General features: G+C 45.3%; 2 protein-coding genes and 1 long non-coding RNA gene across 5 annotated transcripts; 2 read left to right on the plus strand and 1 right to left on the minus strand.

The window, feature by feature from the left end:
• The first annotated feature begins 69 nt into the window (after window positions 1-69).
• On the plus strand, window positions 70-4,039 carry ptmaa (prothymosin alpha a). 2 transcript variants are annotated; one of them, XR_008951553.1, is made up of 5 exons: window positions 70-330; window positions 2,231-2,299; window positions 2,378-2,456; window positions 2,702-2,898; window positions 2,934-3,298. XR_008951553.1 is itself a non-coding variant. In XM_057039464.1 (5 exons), exons 1-5 carry the CDS (start codon window positions 286-288, stop codon window positions 3,261-3,263), a joined length of 315 nt encoding a protein of 104 aa, XP_056895444.1. In that variant the 5' UTR covers window positions 71-285; the 3' UTR covers window positions 3,264-4,039. The 2 variants fall into 2 exon arrangements, 1 of the variants encoding a protein (XP_056895444.1); XM_057039464.1 differs by having other exon boundaries at window positions 71-330; window positions 2,702-2,784; window positions 3,225-4,039.
• Window positions 4,040-4,586: 547 nt separating this feature from the next.
• lrrc40 (leucine rich repeat containing 40) lies at window positions 4,587-12,863 on the minus strand. 2 transcript variants are annotated; one of them, XM_057039458.1, is made up of 15 exons: window positions 12,643-12,863; window positions 12,018-12,199; window positions 10,619-10,692; window positions 9,975-10,104; window positions 9,753-9,876; window positions 8,665-8,804; window positions 7,895-8,067; window positions 7,644-7,734; window positions 7,459-7,504; window positions 7,261-7,366; window positions 6,789-6,896; window positions 6,600-6,707; window positions 5,734-5,811; window positions 5,367-5,552; window positions 4,587-5,067 (listed from the first exon to the last, which is right to left on the minus strand). In XM_057039458.1, the coding sequence occupies exons 1-15, from the start codon at window positions 12,785-12,787 to the stop codon at window positions 4,962-4,964; spliced, it is 1,797 nt and encodes a 598-aa protein (XP_056895438.1). In that variant the 5' UTR covers window positions 12,788-12,863; the 3' UTR covers window positions 4,587-4,961. The 2 variants fall into 2 exon arrangements, with proteins under 2 accessions (XP_056895438.1, XP_056895439.1); XM_057039459.1 differs by lacking the exon at window positions 5,734-5,811.
• Window positions 12,864-13,981: 1,118 nt separating this feature from the next.
• LOC130529340 (uncharacterized) lies at window positions 13,982-17,437 on the plus strand. The gene is made up of 2 exons (XR_008951554.1): window positions 13,982-15,396; window positions 16,712-17,437. It is a non-coding gene; the product is annotated as an uncharacterized LOC130529340 (long non-coding RNA).
• Window positions 17,438-25,333: the final 7,896 nt, after the last annotated feature.

Genomic DNA, 25,333 nt, shown 5'->3' on the forward strand with positions numbered 1-25,333 from the left:
ATATGTAGAAACAGGCGGGTGCACACGCACACGCAGGAGAAGGGTGCCTATTGTTTCCTCCGACCAACAGCAGGCTGAATCGTTTTGAAGTGGCTCCACCAATCAGCGCGCTCTTGCGGACACCTTTCCCCGCCCATGGCGCTATAAAGGCGGCAGCTCCATCAGAAGGTACGCCGCTGGGCTGCAAGAAGAGGAACGGCTGGAAGCACCACAGAAGAGCTCTTTGCGCGTAATTTCTAGGTTTTGCAGTTGTCTGACTGGATACTCTTTTGCTTTCATCCCATCATGGCGGACAGTAAAGTGGAGAGCAGCGGGGAGCTGAGCGCGAAGGTACGGACACGACGCCGTTTCCTCCCTCTGCTGCGTTCAGTTGGGGCTGCGTTAGACTGGTCATAAACCTGCTCTAAGAGCTGTTGGTCTTTGTCTGGTACCAAACAAAAACAGCATTCATTCTGTTCAAATTAGTCGTGAACTCGTGTGCCCGAGGGTGCACAGGAACCCCAGTGAGCTGGAGAGGCAGGTTGTCGGGGAATAAAAGCCGAACAGTCAGACCCGGAGCGGCTCCGAGCCTCCGAGCCCGGCCCGTGGGTCAGTGACGGGCTGGAGCCGCTGCTGAGCTCGGCTCTGCGGAGCCATGTGTGGGATTACCGCCTGGGTGCGGGATTGCTCGACAGCGATACACATGATCGATCGGATTTGCATTTTTATACCCGTTAAAATCTGTAAATGCTTTATTCCAAATGGTTTTTACTGGGCGCTTGCGGGCATATCAGCTGCGACTTCCTGCAATATTTATACTTAATAACTGTCAATGTGTCGGCTTGGGGATGCAAATGTAAAGGGGTTTGGTGCGAGTGAGTGGGGTTATTGCTCGTTATTTCGCCATAATGCGCTGGGTATAACATCTTTCGATGGTGTTTATTCATGTTTGTGTGTCGCCTGATTCCCCCCACGGCTCTGCTGCCTTCCTCCTTCTTCATTATCGTCATTGTCTTTTATTCAAGGACTGTTTCGGTCTGTCCAACCCTCCACAACGGTGCGCGTCGACGACTCACGGCCGATAAAAGCGCGGATTAAAATAACCAACCCAACATATATCTATATCTGAATTGTTGCGGTGGACTGCTGGATCTAGATCTAAAGTGTAGATTAATCAATTTTAATATGCCTCATCCAGGCGGTCGTGAGAGGCGCGCACGCTCGATCTCACTGGCGCAGAACAGGAGGGAAACCGTCCGTTTACCAAAAAAGAGTTAAAGAGAATATGTTTCTGAAAACCAGAAAAGGTGCGTGTGTCAGGTTACGTGAGGGTCGAAGCGCCGGTGACAGTTCCGGAGCGTGTGCGTGTTTCGGCTGTGTTGCGCTGCTGGTCACCTTCATCCGGGCTGTGCTCAACACTTCGGAGCCGCTTTAGAGCCCAACACTGAGCCGTGAGCAGCCTTATCCTATTTGCCTACACTTGCTCTAATTAGCTGAGGGAACAGCACCGGGTGCTGCTGGGAATTGTAGTCTCGGTACTGGTGCCAGCGGCTCCGCACCATTATGGCTGCGTGGAGTGAGCCGAAGCCCAGCGCCTACTGAGCAGCCTCCGCGTACGGTGTCAGGTTTCACCCCGCCGGGCGGAGCCGGGGCGCTTAAACGAGCCGACCAATGGGGGCGTGCGCGTGAAAGCGCCGCCTGTTTGGAAAGACGGCGCGCAACTCCTGTTCATCCGCAGAGGACGAAGATGGAGTGAAAGCGCGGCGGCGGCGGTGCGGTCGATCCACGCACGCACGCACGCTCGGTGTTCAATGTTTATTCTAGTGCATCGTCTTAACATTGTGTGTGTTTGGTCAGAGTCGGTGGAATTGAAATTAAAGTATCACCACGTGAAAAAATAAAAAGCAAATTAAATGTAGAGATTTATTTCTGTAAGGAACTGAAGGTTAAATGATGGGGTCCTGCCATTTCTGTATATTAGATTAGGCAAAAGTGGACTTTATGTAACATGGATATAATCTAAATAAACAGATTAGTGTGAAGTGACACAGGCAAAATGAACACATCAATCAGCTTTGTTTAATGCATGAAATAAGACCGCCAGCATCTACGGGGTTAATACCTGCTTATTTTCAGCTTCAGAGCACAAACGTAATCAAGCAACACAGCAAAGAAAGTTGCATCTTCATTTTGTGCAGACATCACTTATTGCAACCTGTGCTAATTTTCATAAACGTGTGTGTGTGTGTAGGAGCTGAAGGACAAGAAACAGACCGAAGAGGCAGAGAACGGAGAGGATGCTGCCGCCAATGGCAAAACTGTGAGAACTCGTTCTTGTTCCCTGCACAAATGCTCCAGTCGTTGCGATTACCAGTGAAACTGTGTTACATCATGGCAGGACGAGGATGATGCCGAGCAGGACAACGATGTAGAGGAGGATGAAGAGGACGTGGGAGAGGATGAGGAGGATGGAGAGGGTAAGTGCCAGCTGAGAGGCTGGCCTGCCACTAGTTGGTCACTGTGAGGAACTGCAGACTGACGATTAACGTCACTTCTGAGGACGTAGAAGGTTCCTCCAGAGACACGGGGAACCGGCAGCTTAGCTGCTGCTCATCAGCCTAAACGTGTCACTAGTGTGTGTGTAGGCCCATAATCAGGGGAACAGGGTTCAGGTGTGCAAATGTCATCGATCTCATGGGCCGCACGCCTCCTTTATTCTCAGGGGATGAAGATGATGATGATGACGACGATCTGGATGGGCCAACAGGGAAGAGAGCAGCGGACGATGATGACGACGACGAAGAGGTTAGAATGAGTGCCAAGGCTTCACCCAATCAGGGACATTTAAGGTCCATTTAGTCTGAGAGGTCAAAGGTCAGACTGCAGCAGGGTGAAAACCCAGATGACGAGTAAAAACGCTGCTCCTAATGCAGGAAATGAATTGATCAAGTGAATGTAGTTTAAAATGCTACAAGATCCCTAAGAGGATCCCGTAACCAGAGTTTTATGCCAATAAAGTAACAACTTAATCATTTTAGCCTTTTTAAGCATCATACAGCCAATCATGCAATAACTGGCTAGTAATGCATTTTCTGTTTTTGACCTAGTAAAGTCATAACCAGTCAGGTAATAACTAATTGGTTGCTGCACTACTTTATACACGTATAGTTTTCCACTCGTGCACACTGTGTCCTATAAAAGTCTGTTGGACTAGTTTCCCTCACTGTGTCGCTTCTGACCTGCAGGATGAAGTTGAAACCAAGAAACAGAAGACAGATAACTAGCTCTGAGGACAACACCATCGAGCAACAGCCAGTTTTCCAGCAAACCTTCAACACCTCAGTCCTCCCTTCTTAAAAAAAAAAAGTTTTAAAACAGAAAATGTGTTTGTATTTTTATTTACATTTTATATTTTTGTAAATATTGTAAGGGGTTTGGCCATTTTGAAATAGTGATCTGTCTGGGTCCCAGGTGGTCCGGTTGGTGCTCTGAAGACATCCCAATGCTTCTCCAGCCGTCCACACTCAAACGACCAGTAAAGCTCCCGGTCTAGCATTCCGTCCACAGATACAGCTCCTCACATGATCATAGGATTGTAGTTATGGTAGGAATTTTAAAAAAAAAAAAACTTTTTTTTTTTTAGTTTGTATGAGGTTTTAAGGATATGATTTCCTGTCTGTCATACGCAGATTTGAATGTTTTCTGTAATACTTTTGTTCAACAATAAATCTATTTTGTTTGTATCTGTGTTAGTTTCTTCCTGTCAGAGGTTTTATCTAGTTGCAGCAGGAACAAGAGGGCCAAGCAGTGATGTGGCATTTTCAATAGTGAGTAGAGCTCATGTCAGTTCCACTGGCTTTCTATTCCGTTTCAAACGAGTTTATAGGTCATTTGTTTGGATTTATATCTTGCATTAAGCTCCTGGAGGCTAAATGAATTATATGCCATGTGGTTGAGGATTATTGACAATTGTTGAAGACTTCATACTTTTAAATATATTCATCTTGTCAGGTTGCATCTGTCCTGGATGACAGTATCAATAAAACTTTGTTCAAAACAGTGCCGAGGTTGTGTGTTCTTTTAGCCATTTTGGTCCCGAGTGTGTGACGGGCAGGAGGCTTTGTCAGCACAAACTAGAAACATCGGAAAAACACTGAGCTGCACCTAACATGAGAGTCCGCATCCACTTCTAGAACAGCACCAAGCCCAAACAGCAACAGGGCTGTTCGGGGCGCCCCAGATCCAGTCCACGAGGGCTGAAGTCCAGTCGGTTTTTCCTGTCCTACCAGGCAGAAAAAGGCTTCCTTCTAAGAAAGCAGTCCCAGGTGATCCAGTTTCCTACTTGGTTGGACAGAAAACCCGACTGGATCACAACCCTCGTGGATTGGATTTGGGTACTCTTGCTCTAGGGGAGTACGTCACACCTCGTCTCTGGTTCCTCTGTACGAGCTAAAGGAGCAGCCCCACCTGCCCTTTAATGAAGAGTGATGTTCTAAAGTGTTTGGTTTCAAACCCAGTCCAGAACCATCCTGGCTGCTGAGAACAAGCCTCTGCAGGTTTAAAATAAAAATAAAATCCAGAGCAGAAGAAACAAAAAAAGAACAGTCTCACTGAGAAAGCCTGTTTCCACTAAATGGAGTCGACAGGTCATCATTTAATGTACATTTAATGAAGCCGCATCAAATCAAAACATCTTTATTTATCAGCTTCTGTTTAAATCAAAATCGTCTCTAGGTGCTTTCCAGATTCCCAGGGCCTGACCCCCAACGAGCACCAGTGGCAGGATAAACTATCCTACGAACAAACCTTGAGCAGGACCAGGCTCACGTAGAGGAACCATCCCGCTGATGGCCGGCTGGGGAGAGATGGAGGAGAAGGGGGGAGAAGGGGGTTGGACGGGTGGAGGAGAGAGTAGGTGTAGATGATGGGAATCCATTAATGACAACAAGCTGTCAGTGTAAGGGATGATTGGGTTAGCAAGGTCAGGCGGGGATGCGGCTGCGCAGGTACTCCATCACCGCATCGGTTCCTTTGGCCACGATAGCTGCTCGGGGGGCGCGGAAAGGATTCCCTTCCAGACTGAGACACCTATGGGACAAAACAAGAGCACTTGATCCAGGCTCGTTGACTCGTGGCACCCCAGCCGTACATCAGAAACGGTTCCAGACCCCTCCCATCTTGAGATCGCTGCCATCATTCCCATCAGTGTCCCGACACTGGGACTCACACTGCCCTCCACAGTCAATAATTTAGCTTTGTTAGACGCTATTTTGGTCTCCGAGATCAAATTGTGATTGACGGCATTTGAGGAAAGATAATGAAACTAGAATTGATGAAGCAACAGTGAGACACACATGACAACCCGTCCCCCCTGAGCCTAAACACACCTGAGGCTGGTACACAGACCCAGCTCCGGGGGGATCTTCAGCAGGTCATTGTTTGACAGATCCAGGGTTGACAAATGACTCAGCTTCATTAGGTGACTGGGATCCACCCCATCCACCTGGTTGTTGCCAAGCAATATTGTTTCCAGGGAAACAATTTGATAAAGGACCCCAGGGAAGGATTTGAACCTGTTGTTGGTAGAAACGACACATGAAACTCACCCCTTCATCCTGTGACCAGGAGGGAAGGATGTAATTGGACTTGTAGCTGTGATATATGTTAGCTGTCCTAAAACACTCAGTCAGACAGACATTTTATATTGTATTCCATTTGATTTAGTGTCAAAGACCAGTGGAAACACTTCCATACCTGTTGTAATTGAGGATAATGGAACGCAGTTTTGTTAAGTTCTTCATTTCTGCTGGTAACTCAGCCATCTGATTATTCCTGTAATAACAGATGACATTTGGAGATGGTTGAGTTGGGGGGAGCAGGACAAACCACAAGCTGGCACATCAGTGGAGAGCAAACTGGTCTGGGATCAGGCTTTCTGGAAAACATCTACAGACGATCTGGATCGTCAATAGAAGTGATTCGGAAAGAATTGTGGAGGTAATTATTGAAAGAAATAATAATAATTTAACCCCCCCCCCCCACACACACACACACACAATTTAATGCTCAAATGGCCAAAAGTGCAGCTTCTTCAGCCACTTTCTAAATATTGGAGGTGAGTTTGTTCTCTGGTTCCTGGATCCTCAGTTTTCAGGGACACTGACAGCATTAAAGCCTGGGGAAATGGGTTGGTTCGAATGGAGCTGTAAAACCACAAACCTGCCAGAGGAGGGCAGTAGAGGGCAAACCAGGTCCTATATATCTATGTAGATTCTCAATCATCCAGGTCATAGTTATCCAAGGTAGTTTTCTTTGTCATCTGGACTGTATTTCTTCTCTTTTAATCAAAGAGAAGAAATAGGGTCTTATTTAAACTATATAAACTAGGGTCCTATATAAACTAGGGTCCTATATGAACTAGGGTCCTATATAAACTTGGGACAAACACGATGGGTGATGCTGAAAGAATGGATCATTGCAGTGATCCGAAGAAAGGTGGATTTTACAGTTGTGACCTTTCTTTGTTGCCTGTTTGAAATCAATCAGAGCTTGAACTGCGATAGCAGTCAGATATACAGTATGCATGTGTGTATGTGTGTTTTAAGTGTGTGTGAGAATACCTGAGGTCAATATGAGTCAGCTGCAACAAACTACAGATGGGATCACAGCCGGCCAGTCTGTTGAAACCCAGATTTATATCTGACAATGACGACTGAAATTCCAACAGCCTGCACACAAAGCAGAGGAACAGTCGGTGGAGGAAACAGCCGTCATGTTGGCAGAAACAACAACGATGAGATTCTGTCTACCTGGGAGGTATCGACGTCAACAGGTTCTTGCTGAAGTTAACAGCTGTAACACCTTGATTGACTGCAGCATCAAACACCTCATCAGGAATGGCAGCAGTTTGCTTCTCACTACACACAGACGGAGGAAAGTAGCACAAAACAACGGTTAAAGTGTGACTTTTATTCTGCCGTTAACAGAGTGGTTGCAAATTTCACTGAAGAATTTAAAATATGTATGAAGGGTTTTCAATACTGGTTGAACGAGATAATCATCAAAGTTAGAAGTGTTCACCAGTGTTGGATGTTTTAAACATGCGGATTTGTGCCAAAATCCCATTCAACTAAGGGAATAAAGGCTGGTGTTAGTCCTGGGGCTTCCCAACAGCCCTTCTTCAACAAACACACTATCGCAGTTGAATAAATGACCACAAACAGAGCACGTGGTGTGAGCGTTAATGCTAGCAGGGTAGGGTATTATCTAGGTGTCACTGACCTGTACTGCAGCATCTTCAGCGTTTGAATGTTGTGAAAATTGACTTTAGCCTGGCTGGGTAATGTCATGGCTGTGGGTTCTTCAGCTGCACTGGCAGCAGAACTCTCTACACACACACACACAGACACACACACACATACGCAGCAGGGGACGGTGATCCAGGACTATGTTGTTGATTCAGAAACAAGTGAAACGTACCTGTAATCCTTCCTCTTAAATATTTCAGAAGTTCTGTGGTTCCTTTCTGTAAGAATCAGCAAAAATGATCGAGTCAAACATTCCAAGAATGTTGAGAAACGTCAGTAAATAAACTGCTAGTAGTTAGAGAGGTGCAGAAAGATCACGCTTGATGCATTCACAGCAGTAGAAATGGAGTCACCTACAGTCAGCAAGTCTCTCCTGAGGCCTCGCAAAGGGTTTCCCTCCAACAAGACCACCTTCAGATGAGAGAGTAAGCCCAGGGATGCTGGCAGGCTGGCAAAGACAGCAGGTGAGGACGCACATGGACGAAGATACTTTAGGCACCTTAAACCCTTTAAACCATGATTTGGTTCAGAATGTCGGTGTTCCCGTCCAGAGGATGTTTGACTGCTCCCCGGATTATGGTAGCAGCGAAGGCCTGTCAGCGACCTACCTGCTGATGTCATTGTTGGTGAGGTCCAGGCGGGTCAGAGAGCTCAGTAAGGTGATCTCTTCAGGAAGGCTTCGGATCTTATTGTCTCTCAGTTCCAGAACAGAGATGGCTGTCAGAGAGGATAACTGTTCTGGCTCCAACTGCTCAATCTGGTTGTTCCCAAAATATAAATCCTGCACACAGTCAAACAGGAACAGATGATGGACTCTTTGTCCAAAACACCTGGGAATATTTGCTAAAACAAAGGTGGCACTCACACAACCCAACCGTACCCTCCGAGGAGGAGATTCTTTGGCTAGTGTGAGTGCAGCCACGCCCGCTTCCCCCTCACTGCGTGGCTGGAAGTGGTGTGTCGGGCACGCTTGTTCGCACGTTTACCTACCTCCTGATGTATGAACCACATGAATCGCTGCCTTTGCACTCAGTAAAGGTGGACTCATGAAAGTGTGAGCTACGTTTTCACGCTGCTGCGGCGCCGTGCGTGTGTCCTGCCTAGTTGTGATTACGTAGGGCTGGGAGGACTGTGTGCGCGTGCTGGCTCGCTAGTGTGGGTGCAAGACAGCAGGGGGCAGCGGACATCCGTGCTTTAGCACGACACACAAGAAATGGCCCATGTGCGAGTGAATTTGTGTTCCAACATTAAACCTCATAGTGAACTTTGATCCAAGGCAGGTGACAGAACAACTACAGATGGGACAGACTTCATTAATACAGTACAGTAAAAGAATCATGAAAACCATAAACCAAGCTGGGAACCTTGCTGTTGATACCTTGAGCACTGGAGATTTGAGATTTGGAAGGAGATCAAGCTTGTTGTGTCGGAGATAGAGCTGTTCCAGTGCAGACATCTGCGACAGGCTGGCAGGAACCTCCGTTAGCTGGTTGTTGCTGCAATCCAGCATCTTCACCTCTGTCGATTCAACAAGTTTTTGTGTCAAACAGGGCTAAAAAACTGCTCTCATTTCACAAAATGTCTCACATCCTTTAAATGAGTCTCAGCTCACACTCCAAACAACAACTGTATTTCTGTTTTCAGGGCCGTTTGACCTTAGATGTTTTCCATTTTCATATACACTCACTGAAAACTGCACGAGACAGTAGATAACAGACAGACTTGCCAGTATTTGACAGAGCCCCTTTTGCCTGCAAAGTGCTGGAAACACTTTCTGGTTCATATTGACATGACAGCATCATGCAGCCTTTAAAAGAATCCTGTGTTTATCATGTGAGACCATAAAAGCTGTTTGTCCACGACTGACTCAGACACTGCTCTAAAGGATAACGTTAGTGACCGATAGCGTTGGCGGTGCCTGCTAAATACCAGTTAAGGGTGGTTAACACAAATAAGTGTCCAGATATCAAACACTGTTTATGTATCAGTAGAGATCGCTCCATTCCCCGGGCAGAGGGCCCCCCTTCATGTGTTACCTCTGCTCTCGTGCAGCTCTCTTTATGGCGCTTCTGAAACATTTTATTACACAAACAGCCCAATCTGAATGGTAAGCAGCAAACATCTCTGCCACTGCCTCACATGTGTCTGTTGGGAACTATTTTTATAGCATACTTAAGGGTCAGGGTACAACCTGCACAAGTTCCCAGCTCATCAGAGGGCCGACATACAGACACAGGCAGCCAACCACACTCAGATTTACACCTAAGGTCAATTTAGGTTCACTAATTCACCTAAACTCTTTACTGTCATTGTTGCCGTTACTATCATCATTATTAATAGTAGCAGCAGTGGTGGCAGCAGCAGCAGAGCAGCAGCAGCAGCAGCAACAACAGCAACAGCAGCAACAATGGCAACAGCAGCAACAACAGCAGCAGCAGCAGAGCAGCAGCAACAAAAAACACATACTTGTGAGCTGGCCGATGCTGTCAGGCAGCCAACTGAGCTTATTGTGGGACAGGTTCAGTTTCTGCAGACAGGTGAGACAGCCCACATTGGCAGGAAGGTCTTTCAGTTGGTTGTTGGACAGGTCCTTGAAAGGAGAACAAAAATAACCACACAAGCAATAAAACACCAGTAATTAAAACAACGCACTGAAAGAGCCATAGGGAATCAAAGAGTTGTATTTACCAGCTCAATCAGGCTCTTAAGGTGTCCCAGTTCCTCTGGCAGGCTCACCAGCAGATTGAACTGGAGGGCCAGGCTGGCAAGGTTCTTTAAATTGGCCACCCAGGCTGGTAGTGATGTCAGCTGGTTATGACTGTCGCACAGCCGAAGGAAAGTAAGTGTAGTTGATATTTGTTAAAAACAACAAAAACAAAAGCACAACCATTATAATTCTATTAGGAGTTTTGGAGTGTTTGTGCCTTTTTATTAAGCAGTTTACAAATGCTAAGAACTCATATATGCACATGCCACCCTGGGTTACTGCGCTTTCTTTGTGGGCCTGGGGGAGCATCTCTGTTAGGAGCAGTGAAAACAAACGTTTAGCTCAGACGGGGAGATGGAAAGGCCCGTGGATCTATCCCAGGATGCTGGAGTCTACACCCTGAAGTGTCCCAACAGTCATATACTGGATGTTGTTCTCTGTACTGCAGCTGCAGTCATTCACTGCGTGTCAGCACATGAAGGTCTGACTGCAGCAAAATCTTGGGTGTGTGCAAATTCAATTAAAGAGGTTGTTTTTGTAAGAATTGTCACTGTAATCAAATCGCTCCACAGAAAGTGAAGAACATGCTCAAACATGAAGGGGTTGGAGTTGAGTTGCTGTGCACCTGAGCCGCAGTTGCTGCAGCTCCTGGAGCTCCTGGAGGGCCTCAGGCAGGCAGCTCAGCTGGTTGTCATCCAGCTGGGAAAAGGGTTGCAGCCAGAATACAGAAGTGCTGTTAGATTATATTCCCTGGCATGAGAAAAATGACTGATTGATGCCGAAAATGGTTCTTCGATTAAGAGATGGTGCAGATGAAAGTATTTATTATCACAATATAATGTGTCCTCCCTCTAAATGACAATGTCAATGTCAAATGCCCCTAATCAATGCTTCATGTGGCCTTCAATGCTAACGCCTATAACCACACAGCTTTAATCATTCACTTTACCAGATGAACCTGGGGGGACTCTGAGCACCTCCTGTCCTGATGGAGACTTGGGAGGGAACCAGATGGTTCCATTAGTCTTTGGACCCTACCCAGGCCAGGTTAGCTCAGTGTGTTGGGATGCGAAGTGGAGGGTTCTTGGCTCGAGCCCCTGAGCAGGCAAAACATGGAAGGTGTTCTGGTGCCAGAACACCTTCAGAGCACCGCCCAGGTACCTTTGAGCAAGTTAGCCAACCCACAAAATCTCATATAGGGCCTTGAAATGAACTGAGGATTCATCTGGGGGGGACCTGCTTTCACCTATTTTGGACCCTCCCCATGATTTCACCAAAGGGATGAAGTGGTGAAGAAGACAAGACACACAGGTTCGAGTGATTATTAGAGGAAGTTTTAACAGCTGTGAGTGTAACAGCTTTCTAAATTAATGTCTGGATTCATAATGGCTGAGTTCATTCATATCCAAGAGTTTCAGGGCACGGAGCCACGTACATGAAAATGACATAAAAGGTTCCCCAAAAACTTAAAACTTCCAACCATCAGTTTTCAAACGCTGACTAAGAAGTGCATATTTAGCTGTTCTGTTAATATTAAACTACCAAAAAAGATTTCAGCCACAACGATTCAAAGAAAAACAGACCTTCACTTCAACAGCCATAAAGACGAACCATCAGGCACGAAATACCATCAGGCCAAAAGCTGTGCACGGGACGCACGTGGACTTTCACAAGGCGAGTGAGAGATTTGAGTGGCCATCACAGTCTCCTTAACCTCCGTATGGTTGAGCAACTTCAGGATATCGTAAATGTGCTGTTTATATAAGACTGGCTGAGGATTTATGGGACCTGGAGCTTCTGGCTAAAGGAAGAAGCATATTTGCCCTTTATTTTCTGGGGTCTCTTCCACAACCACACAATGCAAACCTCTCTCACTATACAGGAGCCCTCTCATTAATTCCTTTATGCTGATGTTGGGTTGAATGGTTGAATGGTGCTCACCCACGTTTCTGCAATCTTATTCCTTTTAACAATGAACTTGTTGTAGTTTGACGTTGGACAGGAACAGAGTCGCTCTTACTTACATCGAGGACAGTGAGAGCAGGAAGCAGTCTGATGTCGTCAGACAACTGTGTCAACTGGTTGGAGGCCAGTAAAAGCTTGGTCAGATCCGTTTGTTCCCACCAACGGTCGGAATCTCCGGAGAATACCGTCTGCTTGGCTTCTTCTGGCACGTCACAGTTTATTCGATAAACATTCTGTGGAACTGAGACCCAATTTAAGGGAATGCAAACTAAAAATGACGTAATGTGACGAAGCACAATCAACCATGACTTTCACCTGTGTCCTTTATTGCTACTACAATTCAATTTCCCTACGGGGATGAATAAAGTACATCTTAATCTTAATCTTTCCTGCTTGTATGTGTGAATTGGCAATTATTAATGTTGCGATGTATGTTACAATTCTGTTTTTCAATCGTTAGACATGAGCTTTGAGGTGAAATTATAATAAAAGTATTAATTACTTTAAAAAAAATTAAAGACATCTTGATCGATATCTCACAACAGTACACTATAATAGAAAATAATCATAAGAATATTTAGGTCACAACCCTTTCACAGTCTCAGTAAACTCACAAGCTGCCATTTAAGGAAATTACACATAAAGCATCCAAAATATAAAATAATAATACTAGAAATAGGCTACCTTCAATCAAACCTCGCCCAGAAAGGTTGAGCTGGCCGCTCTTTCGTGCAGCATTCAGCAGACCATTAGGAACTGTGGGTTCGGGCTTTTCCGTCCTAAAACCCGCCAGGAAATCCACTTTATCTGTTTTCTTGAAACGCGACATTAGCGGTGTGTTGATTAAAACAGGCTGAAGTTGGGTTGTTTTCTCCGCGCACTCCCGCTATGACGTCACCTCCAGCCACAAAAACAAACAAGCAGACATCTTCCGGTCTCTAGCTGCCACGTTACTGCATACATGCAGCGTTACTGCCCTCTGTGCTTATCAGAGGTATTACAGCAACTGGACCCATCGTATAGGAAAACTGCAGCGTACAGAGAGCGCAGAGCTCCGCCAAGAAGGTGCGTGGTACAAAATCAGCCTAAGGGCTCAGGCCTGGAAATTATGGCTATCCTGGATGAATTTAGCTTCAAGTCTGTTCCATGAAAGCAGTTCAAGTTTATCAGGTATAAAAACAACCCACATGTAAAAAGACAATGTTTGAACAAATAAGAAGTCAGATGGATGTTTGGGTGTTGAATCAATCTTGTTTGAATTTTCATGCAGTAGTTTTGAAAGAGTTTTGTGTGTACTTTGTTTATCATAGTGTTTAAAAGGGTGTCGGCTGCAGAAACGAAACAGAAAGCGTTGCAAATTGTTTGGAGTCATGTAAGATTCTGAGTCCTTGAGGGACATCTAAAGGAATCAGACCAAATATGGAAGAGAGGGTGAACACAAAGAATAGTATCCACAGAAGGAGCCGACCTCCAGGTCATGGTCCTAATCTGATGGATGTTTGAAGATCAGGGCTCTTCCTCATGAACCAAGACACAGTGTTCAGGGACCGTGGCAAGACCCCAGAAGCTTCTGGAAGTAATTCCAGTATTCTGTTATAAATAAAAATCACACAGTTCATTTATTCAGAATTGATTGTTTGTCTATTTCTTCTGGCGCGACAAACGTGTAAGTAAAGAAAGTTTCCATAACATGGTTTATTCAAAATCATTAACTACAGAGGCTGCACTGATCCGCCCATCAGTCTCATCTTTCCCTCACTCATGAACAACACCTTGAGATACTTGAACTCCTCCATCTGAGGTAGGACTTCTCCACCAAACCTGGAGAGGACAAACCACCCTTTTCTGGTCAAGAACAATGGCCTCGAATTTGGACTTGCTAATTTTCATCCCAGCTGCTTTGCACTGGACAACAAACCGCGCCAGTACATGCTGGAGGTCCTGGTTTGATGAAGCCAACAGGACAACATCATCTGCAAAAATCAAGGATGAAATCCTATGGTTCCCAAGTCAGACTTGTCGAGGATTTTCTTCAGTTAACACAAAGTCAGAATGCTGCTTTTAAGAGTTTAATAAGTCAGTCAGAACACATGCAACAACAGCATGCAGAGAGATTTCTGCCCAATGTAACAAACATGTCCCTTTTATAATGCTTAGCAACTACGCCTTTCTCTCAGTACTTTTCCATCTACTTACTTCATCGTCACAAGGTTAGCATGATAAACTGTAGCATTTTGAAGGTTGCTGACTCGCACATCTTCATTATTTTCTAAGGAGTCTTTGTTCTACAACTCGTGACACCTCGTACACCTGCACAAGCATCAACAAATGAACTTGCTTGACCTTACTGGTTTAAATGATCTATGCTAAACAAAAATAATTTATTTTACAGACTCCCTCCAGCCCCTAGCTACTCCGAGAAATGCTGTCCATAAAGATTATGAACAAAGGTCAGCCCTGCTGTCCAACATGCACTGGAAACAAGTCTGACTTAGTGCCAACAATGTGAACCAAGCCTCCGCTCCAGTTGTACACTGATCAAATGGCCCCCTTAGCAGAGGGCCATGGACCCCAAAGCACCCCCCCACAGAATACCCCGAGGGACACAGTTGAATGCCTTTTCCAGCTCAACAAAACACATATACTGGCATGCGTACAAGCTTTTCAGACCAGAATGTGCAGATGGTGAGAAAGGAAGCCACTATGTTAGTCAGACGTGGTTAGATCCCTAATGGAGTTGTTGGAAAACCAACATTCAGCGCCATGGTTTCTGTGGGCCTTTGCTGTATCAGGATGGAGTGGGAGTGATCATGGAAGTAGGAGTGGAGGAGCAGCTGTGGCTTTTTGGGTTTGTCCTGGCTGGAGGAACATCCACAGCAATTTAAAGGAATTCGGCAACTCGCTGGAGGGGTGAAGCAGCAGAGCATGGGTTAAGTTGATCACCGTACGGCCCCAGCTCGAGGCATGAGTAGGCATGAGCATCACAATAATGGCCATAACACGTGTGCGTACACAATACAGGGGCATAAAACCAATGCGTCTTGTCTCATCTTCTTGATCACTTTATCCCTTTCAGGTCATGGGCGATATCTACGAAGGCAGAGCTCACCCCTGGATTGCGAGTTCATCGCAGGGCCCTATGTGAGCATTTGGATGCCTTGCTCATCATAGCAATGCACTGGTAGTTAAAGTGATTAATTTTGTGTGAACTGTGCTTGTTGCTGCAAATTGTGGAGTGTCTGAGTAACCAGGAGGCGTTGGACATAAACCATGGAAACTGGAAGCAGAGTTGAGGGTGACTTGCAATCTAAGAAATGGAAGATCAACATGACTGAAAAAGCACTTGCTGTTAAATTGCCAAGGGTGCAAATAGAATGAAAGACAAAGCTGAACAATGCAGCCAATATAGGAAACTCACCGAAAGATCTCATTACAAAGGTGAATAAAACAATGGATCATGATGCTTTGAATGAATTGCTGGTGGTGTGTAATGATGCAAAATCAATGTATGGACAGCTGTTGGGTTAAATTCCACAAGTTCAACAAGAAAAACATTCAATTTTAAATTTAAATGAATGTCTTCATGATGCAGAAATGTAGGTTTCAAAGTTTAAAGGTAATACAAAATGTTGGAGTTCCAACCAATGAAGTGAGTGCAAAGAAAATGGTATTAATCATACTGGTGATGTCCCAAGCAATACCCACACAGCTGAGCTGGTTGTGGACAACCTTAACCCAAATAACAGCATTTCTAATGTGGGAAGTAAAGGACATAGTAAAAGTGGAAGATCAAGCACCTTTTCTGCAGACATAGAAGCTGAAGCAGAAAGAGCTGCTTTTATTGCTAGCTTGGCTTGGAAGCAGAAATACCTGCAACAAATTGAAAGTTGGCAGTATTGCGACCCACTGGTTTGAATACTTCCAGTTTTAGATCCAAAGATGGATGAACTCTTGCCTGGAAAATGAAAAAATGTATATCAGCCTGGGTTCACCACAACAACAATGTTCAATAAATCTAAATAAACCACTCAATATGCAGCCTAAGGAACATGGCCCATGTTTAAAGGAGCTGTTGAAGATTGGAACAATATGCACAAGGACAGACGTGACATTCTTAAAATGCTGTTCAGGAAAGAGCATTCCACATTCCCAAACAGTCTGTCTGATGTAATCATCAATGCTATGCAGAAAAGGTACCCAGCACAAAGGAGAGGCCTGGTTTATTCCACACCACGGAGTCTATCACCCAACAAAGAACACTGGTGTGTGACTGCAGCAACACTTGAAGGAACTCAAGTCATTAAAGTAATGGCTGCAAACTGCCCCAATACAAGCTGAAGGTCCTGGCTTAGCAGTTATGCCAAATTCCAACATGCACCAGAAACGGGTCTGACTTACTGCCAGCAATGCGAACCATTCTCCTGCTCTGGTCATACACATCAGGAGAGCAACCACCACCCCAGTGTGCACTCCACAGGCTCCAGAGACACTGTTCCCAACCATTGTTCAATGCTGCAGGAGCATGTCAGCCAAGCTAGTCACAACCTCCAGAGACATGAGGTACTCCGGATGCTGTAAGTGGTGACCTGTTGGGCCCAGTATAGTGTGGTGATGGAACATTTTGTCTGTATTTTGTGCCCCTTATGTGCCTTGACTGACAGCTTGCATTTTCTTTTGGACAGGAGCTATTAGGTCAGTGTGGGGAAGTGATTGACTGTTTTCTGCTGTGATGTTCCCTTCACTTCTTGTACAGTAGTGCCATTGGTATGGGTTTTCAGCCAGGACCCTTTCCCCATCCAGTGAGTTCCTCCGCCTGGTCAGCCCTCAGTCCTGTGCCCAGTCTGTACGTTGCTGGCGACTAGATTAAACCCTTATAGAGCCCCTTAAGGATTTTATACTTACTGTTACTCATGACCATTGTGCATTAATCTATACTTTAAATAAATTTGAAAGTTTCAAAACATAATAATTTTCTTTTTTTCTTCTTTTGGACTCATCAAGCACACAGTACTGCTCCTTCTGATTGAGTCTTATTCAAGCCCAAGCTACCCCTCATCTGGCTGTACAGGTATGGCAGTGAGAAACATGAGCATTAGAAACAATGGCTGCTCTGCTCACAGTCAACGTTGCTGTATAGAAGCTGTACACTATACCAACTACCTCAAAGTAGGCAGGAACTCATCTGCTGCTCATATCGTTTGATTGGATCTGCAGCTTTAAAGAGCGGCTTCTTTCTCTTACTGATCTCAAGATCCCACCAACGAAACACTTGACTCCACCTTTTTGGAAAATGTTGTGAAAATTGAACTATTGCTTGCCTGCTTTTGTGAGGTTTTCCTGTCTTCCCTTTGTCTAGTTTCTTATTTAAAGTTTGCCGGTTCTATTCAGCCTTGCTCTTGTGTGCAGTTCCTGACACCACTTCTAACTCTCAGCAGCTTTAAACTTTGTTATTTAAAAAAAAAATAAAACTTTGAATCATCTGATTTGTCCGTGTCTGCATTTTGGTTTGAGTTTCTGGCTTTTGCCAGCTTAACCCAGAACAGAATGAACTTGTTAGAATCTATACTGTACTGTGTTTATTCTTCTTCTTGTTTCCAGAGGAAGCTTAAGCTCAGAGCTATTTGCTGGTGAGAACATGGCAGGTAAAATAAGCCATGAGAACACTTTTAGCACCAAAGAGTAGATTCAGGAAGAGGTCTGGTAGAGAAACTGCTAAGGGAGAAGGTCCTCACAATATAGTGAGAGTGGATGGTGGAGGGGTTATATAAGTAAACGCTATAGCTAGTCCAATTGGTATTAGTGCCGTCCATGTATGTGCATGTATACACCTTAATTAGAACTAGAAAATGCATGTGCGCATGCTTCATAACCTCCATGCTGGCTTATGGAATGTTTGGAATAAAAACATTCAAGATAGCTGGTGTTAGCATATGGCATTATTGTCTGCCTATTGAAATTAACATGACCACAAGGGAGAGTGTGCATTTTATCTGCACAATAAGTAAAGCTTACATTACCTACAGGATGTACAAAGCTGTAAAGTTATCTATCTTTCTGTTATTCCAAATGTCGGTCTGCCACTTGAAACCAATTGTTTATTATGTAATGTAATATGTCAAGTGGAAAAGGAGGCCATATTTACTTGCCCTATAGATCCATATGGTGTCGAAGAAAAGGACATCTTCCCATCAGTTATCTGAATTTCTTCTTTACATGTAAACTGGAACAGGGAATGAATTCCCCCAAGTCACCACAGTCCAATTCTGAGCAAAGCTCATTTAAACTGTTCAGGCAAACATAGTGACTGTTAGCCAGAAACTGAGATAAAAAAGGGTTATGGTGAGGGTGTACAGTATATCTGGGAGGTCCCAAGGAGACATCCTTGGCCAGAAGAGGTCAAAAATTGCAGGTGCTTAATGAACGGCACCCCATGTTCAAGAACATAAATAACCTGTTCCTTAATAAGGCACTATATTCATCCAGTATTCGTGAAGGTATTGGATGTTTTTTGCTTTCAAAAGCATTATTGCAAAATGTCAGTGAATAAACAAACAATTAATATTGGGACCATGATGAATGGATAGTACTTTATGCACTGAAAAAGTACTTTATAGGCTGCACTGATCCCCAAACACCATAAAATAGTGTTAATGTGTTGATTGATAATAAAAACCACAACCACCAAAGAAAGTATCCAAATAATATAAATGGGTCCAAAACAATAACCCACCAAGAAAAGGATCCACAACATGGCTGCATAGGTGAGCAGAGGAAAACGGCACGATCAGGTGGAGAAATAAGAGGTGCAGGCGGTGTGGTACAGCTGTGGAGGGGATTTCATTGAACCTGCAGCACTAAGCCATGACCATTACTCCACACATCCTGGAAACAAAACAAACAGAAAAAGAGAGAAAAACACACTGAGAGAAACCACAGAGCAGGAACCTAACAGTACACCCTCCCACCCCACCCCTTCCCTTTGAGGGGCGGCTCCTGGCGACCCACCCAGCTTCCCTGGATTTTTGCGATGGGACTCTGAAATAAGGTCCAGGTCCAAGATGAAGGAACGTGGCATCTGTGGCCGTTCTTCCAGCCAGTAACCCTCCCAGTCCACCAAATACTGGATCCCCAGCCCTCAACAATGGACGCATGGTGCATCAGCCGGCGCATGGTGAAAGCAGGGTGGGGGTTTGGATGAAGAGACAAATGGACAGAATGAGACCAGTTTAAGCTGCAAAACATGAAAGAGTTGTGAGGAAGGGGATCACACTAGGCATACCCCAGAGTGCTTCACCACTCTCTCTATGGGAAACAGACCAATTAAATGAGCCAGCGACATCCAGTAAAACATCTAATTTTGACAACCACACTAATTGATCTGGTTGGTAGCTTGGAGCTGGAATATGATGATGGGTGGCAGAACGCTGGTTAGAGGCCTCCTGTGTCTTCTTCCAGGCCTCCCAAGCCCCATGGAGGCACTCCTGAACCAAGGGGTCCGCAATTTCCCATTTCTGGATTTTAATCAGAGGAGGCTGGTATCCCACAGAAGCTTCAAATAGCAACATCCCAGTAGCTGAGCAAATGAAGGAGCTGTGCACGTACTCCACCCAAGTTAGGTAGGTACTCCAGGATGTTGGCTTGGAGGTGGCAACACTGTTTCAGTCTCTTGGCCTGCCTATTTGACTGTGGATGGGTTGACAAACACCAAAACAGGGCTTGGCAAACACCTTCCAAACTTGCATAGTGACTTGGGGTCACAGTCAGAAATCAGGTCTGAGGGAGTACCGTGGATCAGGAAGATGTAGGTGAGAAGAAGCTGGGCTGTTTCCAAAGCGAAATTTATGTAGGGCAGGGAAGTGGGCAGCTTTGAAACGGTCCAAAACAGTCTTCTCCAGTTGCCAAGTGAGGGTGCCCACCACTCACTCGGAGGGAACAATGGTGCGTGAAGCCAGCTGGAGGTGGTCTGTTGAAAATTGAGGGGAGAAGGCTTCAGTATTAAGGTTTGAGGACCCTGGATGGAAAGTGATGGTGTAGGAGGAACCTTGAGAAAAATGAAGCCCACCCGGCCTGGTGAGGATTCAGCCTCTACCGACTGGATACAGGAGATTTTCTTGTGATCTGCCCAAATTGTGAAAAGTTGCTCCTTTTGAGGTCCTGGGTTCTGGGTCGTCTGTTTGTTTTTTTTCCAGCAGGAGGCTTGGAGGAGCTGATGATTTGCTGCAGCTGGCGCTGCAGGCAGGCACACCTGTCAGCAATCTACATCAGGCCACCTATTTAAGGACAGAGCGCCTGTCAACCAGCCTCGGAGAGTTTTCCGCTGGTCTCCATGTTGCCCTGCCTGAGTGGAGAGTGCGCGGGACCAGCTCTGGAACTCTTTGTGTGCCCTGGAAGACTGAATGAGTGCTTCCCTGTGGTCCAGGAGGACTGCCAGTTTGATTTGTGAATAAAGACTAGTTTTTGGACTTTTTATCACTGTGTTTTGCCTGCTTTCAGGTCCTGTAAAAACCCAAAATCCTAACAGCTCCACTCTCTCCAAGAGATGCCGTCAAGACCTGAGGGCCAGTTTGATTGGCAATAACTCCTGATTCTCCACATCGTAGCTTTGCTTAGAGGCAGTGAACCTGTGAGAATATAAAACACAAGGATGGAGCCGTCCATGGGGGCCATCTGAAAGTAAACTAAACACCGTTTGCACCTTTGTTGCTAATAGGATCTCTGTCATACGAGAAACTACAACTGTTGCACAATGGAGGTACATCACAACAAAACAGAACTCAGCTGATGAAACCTCTCATGGGTAAAAATTGAGCATCTTCTTACAATCAACAGATGGATCAGAGGCCTGGACTTTCGTTTTAAAAGCAAAAAGGACAGATGGGGGGAAAAAATCTGCAGCAACAACGGTGGTCGACAGACAGGAGACTTGTAATGGTCTCAACCACCCCTCAGGGATCCTGGCTGTTGGAGAAGGGACTTAATCCCTTCTGACTTGGACTAAAGAGTGAACATCCCCCCTCACCCTAAAAAACAACATTGGCATTGAACAAAAACCTTTGATTTCATTATTCATTTTCATTATACAGTATTATGATGCAGAATGTATAATTTATAATGAATATTCTATAATCAACAATTATAGAAGTAAAATAATGTAGATGATAGAAATGTCTATGGTCCATCACATTAAGGCTCCTGGGTGGTTTGATGATGCATCTTTCTTTAGGTAAGCAGAAGTAAAAGGCCAAACCCAAACACTTGTTTTTCATCCATTATGAGGACCAGCAGGTACTGTATTAAGGAAACAGTTGTGATTATTGCCATTATATTGCGTTTACTTGGCTCCATTTATTCCACATTTCTTCTGAAATACAATGATCTGAGAGAAAAAATGTTCTTTTGCTTCAGAAGATTTTTGGCTCCACATCCAACAGAAATCAGTGATACAAAAAGAACACCCAGTGTTGTGTGTTGAGGAAGATTGGCTTTTATAACATTGTAATATATAATCCAAAATTTGTGAAGTGCATCTGTATCAGACCTCAAAGATTTTCATCAATATCCAGAATTCTGCTCTAAATATACAGAAGTCAGAAGGACTGAGAGCCGAAATGGCCTTTGAAACGCCCTAAAATGCAAAAAATGTTTAAAGGATTAAAACATAAATGTGACATACAAGCCTAAAATTGTTCCCTACATTGAGAAAGAATGACAGAATATACCACTCTGCAAATTACACAGTAGCTGCCCCTCAGGATCTAAACACACATGTTTTATATGACATAAGGCGGCGTCACAGGGGCGGTGGTCTGTTTTCCTTTGGGTTACCGATAACCCCAGGTTCCACTGGGAACATCTGGAACAGCAACACTCTGTAGGTCTTCAACGTGTGTTTCCAAATGCGGACTCTAGCTGCAGGAGGAAAGATTACAGCATCGACGACCCTGCAGCAGCTCATGTTTAGCTTATGTTGGATGGCTGAAGGCCGAAAAGTTATACACACCAGAAGGAAACCAACAGAAAGGGAAGATATAATAGGGTTGTTCTGCTCTGTCATTGTGAGGTCTACTTAGAGTGTGTGTGTGTGTGTGTGTGTGTGTGTGTGTGTGTGTGTGTGTGTGTGTGTGTAAACCTACACTATACTTGGATTTAAGGCTGCTGTTTGAGCCTGATTGGATGGATGTTTACACCTCTGAGGTAGGTTAATTGACTAATTATCTGAGGGGGCTGGACTTGATTGATTGAACTACTAATTACAAGACTGCATTTTCGTTTGTGTTCATAGAGTGGTGGGAGGTGGGCTGTGACCTGTTTCTATGGGTTCCTTATAAGGGTCTAGTTCTGTCAGCTCCCAAATCTCAGTGGGTCAGCACAAGGCTCCTGAAGGGATCCATATATTTTGTGTAAGGGCCCCCGGATAGGCTGCATGTCACTGGTCGATCACCAGTTTGGGTGATACGATTTGACGATTTGTGTTGAAACACATATTGGCTTTAGCTGTGCATGTCACGACCTGTCACGGGTCGCATTTTATGGAACACGGCAGCGCCATCTGTTGGTTTTCTGTTATAAATATTACAGCTGAATGCTGACGACGTGGCCTCACCAAACACTTCAGCTGCACTACAGGAGAAAAGAACGAGTTTATTTCCATGAGTTTAACCAGTTTTCCTCCCTGAAAGCTGCTTGAAGTGTGGACACACGTAAAAGCCCCTACTATGCCTCTCCTGAGCGACAGCCCACTTGTGGGTGGGTGGGTGGGTGATTATTTTATTCATGTCTAAACGAGCACCAAAACGTTAGTGATTTTAAACGGTGTGTAAAGACTGGAAGAAGAAGCTGAGCAGACAAAACCCAAAGCTCTTCAGTTGAAGAAGCTGAATGAACAGAAAGTCCTCTGTGTTGAGGGAAAGATGGAGCATGGAGACACAGTGAAGAGCAGAGGACAAGAGGAAGAGGAGATCTGAAAACAGGATACGGGGGGCACAAAGCTGAAGGTGAAACCTGCTGGATCAGACTGAGTGGCTTTAAAATCAAAGCTGAGATTTATTTTTTTCCTCTCTGGACATTGGAGGGAAATCCACTAGGAGCACTGGGCTGGATTAAAGTACCAAAACGAAAAGAATTCAGATTTCACAGAAACCATGGGATAGAAACCATATTAAAGCTGGAGTTTTACTTAACCCTAAGCCTCAGCTGTCCTTCGTGGATGCGCCTCCCTCTGAGGACTCAGATCCACAACTGGAATTTTCTGGATGAGACCTCGAGACGAAACAAACGAGTGGTTAAAACCTGCTAATTGCTTGGCTCATCAAAGACGTCCAGCATGGCTGTCACACCCAGCAGCTGCAATGATGGAAACAGCTCCGTGAAGTGGCAACTGTGTTATGATGTTACTGCCAGGACCTGGTGGATGGTGAGTGTGTCCTTTCATTTCTGGGAATGAAAAAATCTCTGGATTTATTTTGGTTTAAGGAGAACGACCCAAGATTTGAATGGTTCCTGGGTATTTATTCAGGTTACTGTCACTGATGGGTGAGCACCTTCTCACAATTTTAACACAGTAGGTACGTGCTGCGCTGACTAAATTGCACTGCTGTATCAAACCTACACTGTAAAAACAACACAGCAATGACACAAAGTGGGACCTTCTGCACACCAGCACGATGTGAGTAACCTTCAAGGACTGAATGTGGAGGAAGTATGAGGGTGAGAAACACTCAGTCCAGTTTTGGAAACCTGATAAGTGCTTTCCCTCTCTCGCTCTCTGTATATATAAAAAATAAACAAATAAATAAATAAAAAATCTCTTCCTCACCCCTCCTGGGCGGTGCCTCCTTCCTTCAGACTCGGGTCCTCTACCAGAGGCCTGGGAGTCTAAGGGTTTTACGCAGGATCTTAGCTGTTCCTAGGACTGCGCTCTTCTGGACAGAGATCTCTGATGTGGTTCCTGGTATCTGTTGGAGCCATCTACTCAGCTTGGGGGTTACTGCCCCTAGTGTCCCAATCACAACTTGGACCACTGTTGCTTTCATGCCCCACATTCTCTCTATCTCCTCTTTCAGGGCTTGGAATTTCTCCAGCTTCTTGTGTTCCTTCTTTCTGATGTCGCTATTACTTGGGATTGCTACATCTGCCACCACCATTATCTTCTGGTGTTTATCTATCACCACGCTGTCAGGCTGGTTGGCCACCACTATTGTCAGTCTGGACCTAGAAGTCCCACAGGATCTTGGCCTGCTTGTTCTCCAGCACTTTCGGGGGTGTCTCCCACCTGGACCCTGGGACCTCCAGTCCATACTTAGTTCAGATGTTCCTGTACACTATGCCAGCCACCTGGTTATGCCGCTCCATGTATGCCTTGCCTGCCAACATCTTGCACCCTGCTGTGATATGCTGGACTGTCTCAGGGGCGTCTCCACACAGCCTACACCTGGGGTCTTGTCTGGTATGGTAGACCCTTATGGTTGACCCTGGTATGGTAGACCCTGGTCTCTATTGCTCTGGTGTTCAGGGCCTGTTCTTGTGCCCTGTGCCTTTTCTTGTGCCTTTTCTTATCCTTCCATGATAGCCCCTCAGGCTCCTCCTCCTTAGTGAGCTGTTGTTGCCTGAGGCATTCACTCAGTGGGTCAGTGGGGGCCCCATCAGTTGCGGTCACCTTTCCTCTTCTTGATATCATCCGCCCACATTTATCTAGCCCGAATGACATCCCGATGTCTTTGCTGTAGATCCTAGTAAGGTGAATCAGGGAGTCAATGTCACACTCATTCTTGGCATACAGCTTGATGTCGTCCATGTAGAGGATGGTTGTTCCACTTCTTAACTGGTACCCATAGCCACTCTTTGTGATGATCTGGCTGAGGGGGTTTAGGCCTGTGCAGAACAGCAGGGGGGACAGGACATCTCCTTGATATATGCTGCATCTGATGCTCAATCACGCAATTTTGATTTGATACCTTACCAGCCCAATAGACCGCTCCGCTCTCAGGATGCTGGTCTACTTGTGGTTCCCAGAGTTTCTAGGAGTAGAATGGGGGGCCGAGCATTTAGCTACCAGGTCCCCCTGCTATGGAACCAGCTCCCTGTCCAGGTACGGGAGGCTAATTCTGTAGTTCCAGTTACTATCATAGATAGACAAATTATCATACTTAGGGGGTCGTCTAATCGTTAGGTCACATCTTAATTATGCTGCTATAGGCCGAGGCTGCCGGGGTCCGGAAACATGATCACCTGACAGGCCTCTGTCACCCCACTGGGTCATGGTTTCCTCTCCTCTCCTCTCCTCTCCTCTCCTCTCCTCTCCTCTCCTCTCCTCTCCTCTCCTCTCCTCTCCTCTCCTTTCCTCCTCCTCATCAAGCAGACTAGTTATGCTGATTCC

The sequence above is a fragment of the Takifugu flavidus genome, chromosome 7 (genome assembly GCF_003711565.1).
Source record: "Takifugu flavidus isolate HTHZ2018 chromosome 7, ASM371156v2, whole genome shotgun sequence".
Taxonomy (NCBI): domain Eukaryota; kingdom Metazoa; phylum Chordata; class Actinopteri; order Tetraodontiformes; family Tetraodontidae; genus Takifugu; species Takifugu flavidus.

Excerpts from the sequence above, each read along its gene's own strand:
- ptmaa (XM_057039464.1), top strand. The coding sequence starts at position 286 with ATGGCGGACAGTAAAGTGGAGAGCAGCGGGGAGCTGAGCGCGAAG. Across the intron at positions 331-2,230 it reads GCGGGGAGCTGAGCGCGAAG|GAGCTGAAGGACAAGAAACA; the intron begins GTACGGACACGA and ends GTGTGTGTGTAG. Across the intron at positions 2,457-2,701 it reads GGATGAGGAGGATGGAGAGG|GGGATGAAGATGATGATGAT; the intron begins GTAAGTGCCAGC and ends CTTTATTCTCAG.
- lrrc40 (XM_057039458.1), bottom strand. The coding sequence starts at position 12,787 with ATGTCGCGTTTCAAGAAAACAGATAAAGTGGATTTCCTGGCGGGTTTT. Across the intron at positions 9,877-9,974 it reads TTAAGAGCCTGATTGAGCTG|GACCTGTCCAACAACCAACT; the intron begins GTAAATACAACT and ends TCTCCTTTCAAG. Across the intron at positions 7,367-7,458 it reads TTTAAGAGGAAGGATTACAG|AGAGTTCTGCTGCCAGTGCA; the intron begins GTACGTTTCACT and ends GTGTGTGTGTAG.